General features: G+C 38.5%; 1 protein-coding gene across 1 annotated transcript; it reads left to right on the top strand.

The window, feature by feature from the left end:
- The first annotated feature begins 1,131 nt into the window (after nt 1-1,131).
- LOC121410426 (G2/mitotic-specific cyclin-A-like) lies at nt 1,132-9,208 on the top strand. Its single transcript, XM_041602515.1, has 8 exons — nt 1,132-1,704; nt 3,491-3,806; nt 4,450-4,586; nt 5,104-5,327; nt 5,994-6,198; nt 7,207-7,317; nt 8,022-8,155; nt 8,764-9,208. Exons 1-8 carry the CDS (start codon nt 1,504-1,506, stop codon nt 8,813-8,815), a joined length of 1,380 nt encoding a protein of 459 aa, XP_041458449.1. The 5' UTR covers nt 1,132-1,503; the 3' UTR covers nt 8,816-9,208.
- Nucleotides 9,209-9,441: the final 233 nt, after the last annotated feature.

The raw sequence follows: 9,441 nt of genomic DNA, 5'->3' as shown, positions 1-9,441 counted from the left end.
TACGCCACTGCCCTGATGCATGCTGTAGATACATTTTGATTTTTTTTTGCTCGGTCGCTATGCCCTCTCGCATAATTAGAAATATATATTTTTATAGTGGTGGGGGAGGGGGCTAGCTGCTTGCTACCCACAATAGGCCATTTTCATTGTATTGAATATACCAACGTCGAAAATTTCTCCAAAAAAAAATGTCTAGAACCGCGCCTGATTGGGCCAATTTAAGCATTTTCAGTGAAATGAGAGGGGTAAGACATTTAGCAAATCGTAAAAATTAATGCTACTAGAAGATTATAATTAATTTGGTAAGGTAAAATACTAATACTGCCTGAAAACAAATAATTCTATATAAAGATTTTGTGAATAATTAAGATGTTTTTTTTCTTGTAAATAGTGTAAATATGTTCACTAAAAATGATCGAAACTTTCTGCAACATTAATAAGTAGAATTAGTATTGAATTTGTTGTAAAATATTGAGATTTAGTTAAATTTATTGTTTAAACTATGATAATGACATTATTTGGGGCTAACCTCGATTAGCATCTTGCTATTATGTTAGCTCCAATTACCAAATGTTTTGTTTATATGTGATGTACTATTCCTTGTAATTGTACCTGACAGTGATATTTGGTAATAAATTCATTTCATTATACCCCCCCCCCCCCACAGACTGGCCTCCCCCTCCCCAATGCGATCCCAGCCCGCGCCCATGCCAATATTGACTCGTGAATGAAAGCGGGTGCGCATGCACATGCAGCACAGAAACAGCTGGGCGCGAGGAAAACAAAACGCCAAGTTGTAGTGCCGGAGAAGTAGGCACTTGCATTTTCATTTGGTGGAATGAAAACAAAAAAGTTAAATAAGGAATTAAATTAAAATAAAATGTATGTTTTTATAGATAAAAAATATATAATATAATATTGTTATAGATTCTTTCTATCTCAACTAATACCTTTTTATGCTATCTTTACCATGATTCAATATTCTGACATATAGATAAGCTATTGAATACCCTAGGCAAAAATTGGTACGATCCAAAACTAGCGCTCATGCATATTTATTAGGGCGGCAGCGGGTAATTCAAATGTAAAGAATGCGTGTAATAATATCTGTACGCTGGATATTGCCATTGTAATAAATTTCTGTTTTTACCTTTTTACCAAATCAATTGGAATTCTTGGAAGATTTCTGGCATAGCACTTCATTCAAGGGTGTTCGACCACACCCTTGGTATTCTTAATTGGCTCTTGTTCGATTGGAAAGAGTTATTTGCGGACGGCATCGTCATCGTGAAACCGTTGTTTCGCATAACTCAACTGCACGTTAATTTCAGCGGGAGTGCAGTAGACAAGCCAGCTTGGCACACGGGGTGAAAGCCAACGACAGCATCGGTCAGATGACAGTGGCTTGCAGCAACTGCTTGAGAGAGACAAAAAAAAAACAGGCCAAGACGTTCCAGCTTCCTTTAGATTTTCTCTGACCTGTGAATTTAGACACTGAAAACTATGGCTTTTTCAATTGGTAGTTCAAACAGTGACATGACAAACATGGCACAAGGAGGGCAGCAGTTTGGAGGAAGGAAAACAAAGCGAGATGACATTGCAAGCAGAAACGGACCCCAGGCATGCAAAAGGGCGGCATTGGGCACAATAACGAACACTTCATCGACAAGAGTACAACCTGCTCGAGCTGCCAAACAATTTAGGGTAAGCATGCCATGGACATGATGGACTAAGGCCAGGAATTTCCTATCCTACTGAGCCAGTCTTATTTGTGAATGTGAAGACTGAAGTCTGAATCATGTGAATAGTAAAATTAACTAGAAAGTAGAAAAATTAAAATGTGATCAAATTTAAAACTCTTGAAAAAAAAGTTGTGACAAGAAATTCAAACAAATTAAAGCATGTAAATTAGGGTTTAAATTAATCTAGACAGCTGGCAGCCATCTATTTCGAGGAGTTTAATATAAAACATTTCTATTTTATTTCTCGTACACAGACGGCTCATGATCTGATGATCATGATGATCGTGCATAGCCTGGAGGCTCCTGACTAGAGAGTAAAAGTCATATTTGCTTGCTCTCAACAGAGCCTGGAATTGACTCCCTTAGTTTTACATCTAGGGCCTACACGCACTGCCCCAAAACCTGAAACTTTCGCCCCCAAGATTTCTACTTCTAAAAGATCTAGCCCTAAATCATGTACATGGGATACAGCTTCATTTCCAACTTTTCTACTACATTGATTTCATTTTTAAACAATTCATTAAAAAAAAACAGAAAAATGTTATGAAAAGGGAAGAACTTGCCACATTTAACGTTGCCATCTTGATTTCATTGTCTTTCGCTTGGCGAGAGCATGCAAATCGCAATTCCAGGCTCTGTTGAAACTTGAAAAGTAAGCATGATTTTGACTCTCTAGGAGCCTCCAGGCTATTGCAGCCACCATTAGGGGCTTAACAATGCAAAATATCCCAACAGGGCTTATTGATTTTTGTCTTTATTTCATAAAAAAATTGTAAAAAGAACTGGACCGACATTAGATATTTAGCCCTTTTGGCCCGAAATGCACCATTATCCGAACTTCATAAACATATATGGCCAATGAGTCCCAGTACAGATCGAGTTAGAATTTCGGTCTCTGTAATTGGTGACTGGATGTAACGGAGTATAAATGATAAAACGGACAGGAGCTATTGGTCTAGATTTAATCTAGCCTTTGAAAATTTGGGATGACCCATCTATCACATGCTCATTTAATAATGAAGGTGATATTCCTTCAAAATCTTAACTTGACCCTTAGCCCTCAGGCTCTAGCTAGCATACTCTGTCATTAGAGTTCCATTCATGTATGCACCCTCCCCCCCCCCCTTAACATGTTCCATTTTTCAGACATGTCAAAACATGTTAGTGCTCCTAGCCAGGAGGCTTCTAGAGAGTAAAAATCATTTACTAACGTAAGCTTACTCTCATACGAAGCCAGGTCTTCCTGGTAATTGACCCACACGACGGAAGCCAAAACCTGAAACTTTCACCCCCGAGATTTTTACTTTCCTTCTAAAAGATCTAGTTAACAGACGCGTGCGTCGGGTAACGTTGGCGAAGAACAATAGGAAGCAAGATGGTGGCGTAAACATCGGGCAAGTCTCTTCCATCTTTTCACAATATTTTTCTCATTTTTTTTATGAATTCTTGTTCAAAAAATAACGAGGGTGTAGAAATGTCAGACATGAAGTTTTATCCCATGTACATGATTTAGGGCTAGATCTTTTAGAAGGAAAGTAGAAATCTCGGGGGTGAAGGTTTCAGGATTTGGCTTCCGTCGTGTGGGTCAATTACCAGGAAGACCTGGCTTCGTATGAGAGTAAGCTTATGTTAGTAAATGATTTTTACTCTCTAGAAGCCGCCTGGCTAAGTGCTCCCATGTCTCAATTTAGATACATGTAAGAATCAATAGACTGACAAAAATCTTAATTTATGGTGAATTCATTTAGGTTTCTGGGGAGAACTCATTCCCTGTGTTTCAAGATGAGAATGCACACTCAAGGTTACAACAGGGCAAATCATTTGTGATTCCGTCCGCCGCTGCAGCACCAGCCTTTTCCATTCATGTGGACACAACATCAGCGTACGTCCAACCTCCAACTACGTCAACGTCCTGCAAGAGCACAGACAAAGAAAACGAACATATACTGTTAGACACTGCTCTGTCACTCCCGGTTCCCCCTCAAGCCCAAAGAATTCCTCTTAGAAGTTCAGGTCCTGATGTAGAAGATAACAATGTCAGTCTCATTGAAGAGACATCGTCAGGTAAGGCAGGCAAAAGTGACACTGAGTTATGTGTGATTTGATATGTGCTTTTAGGGCCTACTGCATTGCCATGGTAGTGGCATACACGGGGATATTCAATTTGCTTTAGTGATATTTCTAGTTACATGAAATGTGGAGGGGAGACGATTATGATTTTAAAAAAAAAACGAAAAACTGATGAGCTCGTCTCGGGTATCCGAGAGATAAAGAGATGCTGCCATCACCCCCCCCCCCCCACAAAAAACAAACTTTTAAAGAATGTTTCCTATAGGTGATTAAGTTTACAAAATTTATCTATTTCGAATAATTGACAGCCCAAAACCAATTTTACAATGTAATTTAAAAATAAAACCTACACACCGCTGACATCCAAAAAGGTAAGCACTGAACTTGAAATTGCAAAACAAATTGTAAGAACAGACACAGGGATTTAAAATGGACCAATACAGAAACTTTTTTCTTCATGTGGTTGGACCGTTCCTTGCACTTTTTTCTGAATGGATATTTTTTTAAAAGGAATACACATATTCAGCTGTAAAACCTGCCAATCCTATCCTGATTGAATGAGATTTCTACATGGACATTTTAACTGCTTCTTGGATTCTTTTACTTTGATAAATTGTCTATAATCTTCCAATTATAGAGTATTCACCTATGCTTCTGGATACATCCCTGGATGCGAAGTGCATATCACCTCAGACACTGGTTGCCGAACGTGACTTATCCTTGGGAGAACCAGAGTATTCAGAAGAGATCTATCAGTACTTGAAGATGGCAGAGGTAAGTCGTTTGGGGAAGAGAAACTCCCATTTCCGGAAAGATGAAATCAGCCAACAATGCTTCTTTTTATTCAGTGATGCCAGTTTTCAGGCTCTGGCAATGTATTTTTGTGTACAAAATATTGTTTTCTAGGTGATTTTCAGGCCCTCTGATCAATTCTAACTGGCATCCCTATTGATTGTATTTTTCTTTGACGGTGCATTTCTCATGCCTTAGGGACGCAACAAAAGCCATCAGTCCCCCACCCCCCCCCCCTCCCAATAAAAAAAAAAAATTGGCCTACTGACAAATCATCTGAAAGGTGAAAAAAAGAAGTCTCAATGGGCTAAGGGGGAAAAAAATTGCTCAAAGAAGTAAGGAAAAAAAATTTGCATCAACCCAAACTTCCAGCTCCCCCCCCCTGGTATCTAATGGCGCATCCTTTACAGTAGTAGTGAAGAAAGTTGTGACTTACCCAGGTGCCAAACTAGTTCTACTGCTGTATAATTTTTCATATTTTCATTATCTGTACTCACAGCTGAAGCACAGACCAAAGCATGGATATATGAGGAAACAACCGGACATCACGAACAACATGCGATGCATTCTGGTCGACTGGTTGGTCGAGGTATCTGAAGAATACCGTCTTCACAACCAAACTCTATACCTAGCCACAGCGTTCATCGATAGGTTCCTATCGCAGATGAGCGTACTGAGGGCGAAGCTCCAACTCGTTGGTACTGCAAGCATGTTTGTAGCATCGTAAGTCAGAAATTATTGTGTGGGGTTGTTACGTCCTTCCTGCTTTTCAAGATGTGTTCTACATGCATGATTCTGTTGTCTTTCCCTCTACACCCAGCAGAGGAAATATATAGGGGTGCATGATTGCTCATTGTACAAAAAGTAGCCCATCACAGGTGGCCCTGCTGAAGTCTTAGGACTACATTACAAAAATGTTTGACTTGGGGGGGGGGTGGGGGTTAAAATATGTTTTCCATATTCTGGTCTGAAGAAGTGATTCGAGTTGGCTGATTATTTGACTTACATGTAGGGAAAGGAAGGTCAGCTTATGCAGACTCTGCTTTACTTCAGTCTGAGATCAGAATATTGTTTAACATAACTTGGCTTCTAAAAACAGATTATTTATCGTTTTCAGTGATTTAATTATCTTGGCATTATACATGTTCATGTTAGTCAATAACGGGGGGGGGGGCAGTCAGTGACAAATAATGGAAACATTTACCTTTCATAAGCTAACAAATTGTGACAGCATCTAGTTTTTGTGATAAGTCGCCCACACATGGAAGTGTATTAAACACCCGATAATAAAAAAGTAAGAATGCAAGTCAATAGTCATCATGCAGACATTTATTTGGATGGGACCCAAATTAACAGGTTGTTGACAATCCATCTCTCAATCTCTTTCAGTAAATATGAAGAGATCTACCCTCCAGATGTGAAAGAGTTTGTCTACATCACCGATGACACCTACTCCATCAAGCAGGTCCTACGTATGGAGCATCTGATCCTCAAGGTCTTATCGTTCGATCTCGCTGGACCGACAATCAACTGCTTCTTGCCAAGATTTCTCAAGGCAGCTCAGGCCAACTCGAAGACAGAACATCTCACACAGGTATCTATGCCTAAAAAGGCCCCCAGAATTCCCTCAAAGGCCCCTGGAATTTCCATGAGAGCCCTGGGAAATAAAAAATATTCCGTGAAACTCCCAAGTTGGCATAGGATCCAATGTAAAATGTACTGAAATGTAGCAGATTTTTGGCTGGTGTGTTCAAATAGTCACCCCAGATATTTTTGCATTAATTTTTGTCTGTCCTTTGCAAGATGAATAATGTATTGTGGGGGGAGCTATATAAATCACTGGGGATATAAAATGCCAAAATGTGAGCCCAATATTTTAAGAAAAGTCTGATTTTTCTCGTATTCAATTTGGGAAATGCTATAAAAAAAATCTTGAGACATTTACTAAAAAACTATAAATGTTATTGATCATGATTGAGCAACTTTCGTGGCTTGCCGTATACCAGCCGTTCGTAATAGCTTCAATCAGCCCCCTGGCCTTGTGAAATATTTCTTTTGACAACTAAATGGGATGAAATATTTTAGAGCAGCAGGCATCTTGAAAATGTTATGCCTTTCACAATTTGGAATAGGCAATCATTGTGAATCTGATGGGTGATTCATAAAGCCGTTTGTAAGTTATGTGTAGACTTTCAAAATAATTGGTGACCCTTTTGCTAAATGATTTTCCCCAGATTTCCGTTAGTTCCCGAGATTAGGTCAACAGTTTTTTTAATCGCTCATGAGGTGCAAACAACCTGGACGTGGCGGAAAAGTGATCGATATTTCTCTTGCGGTAATAAAGAAAAGTTTTGCTGGGTTACCAATCTTGGCTTGCAAGAGAAGGAAAATCTGTTGCAATCTTGTAAGGAGAAAAATTCATTTGCAAGCATTACAAAAATAATAGTACTGTGATCACCCATCATGAAAAGATCTGTTGACTTATATTCAAACGGACTTTACATGTCTGTTTGGGTTTGTTTAAGGGGTTAGAGTATGCGAGTTGAATTCCTTGCTTTATATAATTGAATGGTGTTTCATTTTTCTTTTTCTTTCACGACAGTACCTTGCCGAGTTGACTTTGCAAGAGTATGACTTCATCAAGTATGTCCCGTCAATGATCGCTGCTTCAGCTGTATGCCTTGCCAACCACACAGTCAACAATGAAGGATGGGTATGTATCGTCCTCAGGGTCACATTGCAGAAAAAGCCGAGTTTAAACGCAATTCAAAAAATCAATTGCAAGTCCCTGTTACTTGCATTCCATTGTTAGAAAATAAATTTGCGTTCGATTGTTAGAGTTTTGTTTAATTGCAACACATTCTGCAACCGACCTCATTTTCCTTTTGAGATCCCAAGAAAGGCAAAGGGTGATTCCAGTTAGTCTTTTTGTCCAGACAGTAAAAAATATACAAAATTTACAATCCTTGAGGTATTATGTTGGAAAGCACACAACAATTATAGGATTTCCTTTCTTTAATTAACATGATTTTTGGTAAAGTGGGGTTGGCAGTTCTGGAATCATGAATTCAAGTGAACATTGAATTAACTGTCCAATTTTACATCCAGCTTTGAGATTTTCAGCATTGTTCGCTATTCATCTATTCAAATCACTTTTAGTTGGAGTGTTTTTGCCTTTAAATTTTTGCAACACTTTACTGTGAAACCAGCCCCATGTATTTTGGAAAAAAGTCTACCTTGCAGAAGGCAAATTTTGCCTATATTCGGAAAGATTTTGTGATTCACAAGATTCAGTTTTATAAGTAGTGACCCATAATATATTAGAGTTCCTCTCTGATGAAATACTCAAATATTTTTTTATGGTTGAGGTCTTTTCTTTATCTCGATTAAAATGAGTGAATCTTCTTTCTTGACCAGACCCCAACGATGGCGCACTACACTGATTACCAGCTTTCTGACATTTATCCCTGTCTACAAGACCTTCATCAGCTATTCATCAAGGCACCTACCATGGATCAGCAAGCCGTCAGAGAAAAATACAAGTCACAAAAGTGAGTTTCTTGGACTGTTGGTTGGGATTCTCAATGCAATGGTTTAGGAAACCTTTTTTTTTTAACGACACAAACGTCGTCCATGTTTTTCAATGTGTCCATGTCCATTATCTGCAAGTACAAGTAACTTGGAGAATTCCATAGCCCTAATTTCCATCGTCAAGGGCAGATAAAAACTTGTATGGGTTGGGACCTGGAGGGGGGTATGGGGCTACCTTTCTCAACATACGGCCTAAATTGGCAGAATTGAATAAGCTTAAATACACACATGTAGCAATGAATGGGGATTCCCCAAGGCTCTTTATATTTTTCCAGGGTTCCTTTAGTATTTTGGGGGCTGAGTTGCCTCAGGCTACTTGTATTGAGCACGGGTCCACCTTTTGGTGCTCATAGCGCTTCCAAGGAAAATAAATATACAGTTTTTTTTTTTTTATATCACCTTTATTCAAAACAAAGGGAAATGAAATAGAAAAAGAATAGAAATTTGGATTCTCCTAAATAAAACACATTATACAGCTCCCAAGAATGTTCTATAATCTGATTGGTCCAAATCAGATATCGATTTCTTACTCTTAACATTGAACAATTTGCTCTTGTTTCAACATCAGGTACAGCGGAGTTTCTACGACACCAGTCCCCACTACTCTCCCCACTCTATGATAATGGACTCGCAGTGTGCCCTGGAAAAGGGACAAACAGAAGATATTTCGAGACTAGATCATTTAGACATTATCTGTCATGTAGTCTCAGGGACCAGACTCCCTTTGAAAAGGATTCCTGAACCTCCAAGGAACAGTACTTTGTCCAATGAACCAAAGGACAGCACTAGTTGGGTCATTTGAGAAAATCCTGTGATTGGTTACAGTGACCATGTTCGTTGACCTGTTTTTGCAGTCATTCTGCATTTGAAATCCTTCAAGCTATCGGATGTGATTGATTATTTATATTTTTAATACAGGTGTGATTTTCAAAGTTTAATTGTTACGCACCTTTTTAACCTTGAACCCAACGTTATGCACTCTATCCCCTATGACATGACTTTTTTATCTGTTTATTTCAACAAGGAAAATCAATCGTATCAAAATCCCCATCATATACTGAAAAAAAAATGTTACTGGTAATTTCAAATTATTTCATGATAATTCCAAATTTTGTTTTGTTAAGTATAATTTTATTTTTAATGAAATTTATTGATCAGAGTCATGTCTTATTGTGTAGAATTGCTGATCGGCGATTATTACTGAAACTTGTGGGATTTTAAATCTTTTTAAAAATGTTGTGTAATG

The sequence above is a fragment of the Lytechinus variegatus genome, chromosome 1, assembly GCF_018143015.1.
Source record: "Lytechinus variegatus isolate NC3 chromosome 1, Lvar_3.0, whole genome shotgun sequence".
NCBI classification, from domain to species: Eukaryota; Metazoa; Echinodermata; class Echinoidea; order Temnopleuroida; family Toxopneustidae; genus Lytechinus; species Lytechinus variegatus.
The sequence above is the reverse complement of the archived record's forward strand: the minus strand, read 5'-3'. Positions and strand labels throughout refer to the sequence as shown.

What these genes read in the sequence shown, in the direction of transcription:
- LOC121410426 (XM_041602515.1), top strand. Translation starts at nt 1,504, where the DNA reads ATGGCTTTTTCAATTGGTAGTTCAAACAGTGACATGACAAACATGGCA. An exon ending in CATTGAAGAGACATCGTCAG is followed by an intron (nt 3,807 to 4,449) that starts GTAAGGCAGGCA and finishes TTCCAATTATAG; the next exon opens with AGTATTCACCTATGCTTCTG. An exon ending in AGTACTTGAAGATGGCAGAG is followed by an intron (nt 4,587 to 5,103) that starts GTAAGTCGTTTG and finishes CTGTACTCACAG; the next exon opens with CTGAAGCACAGACCAAAGCA.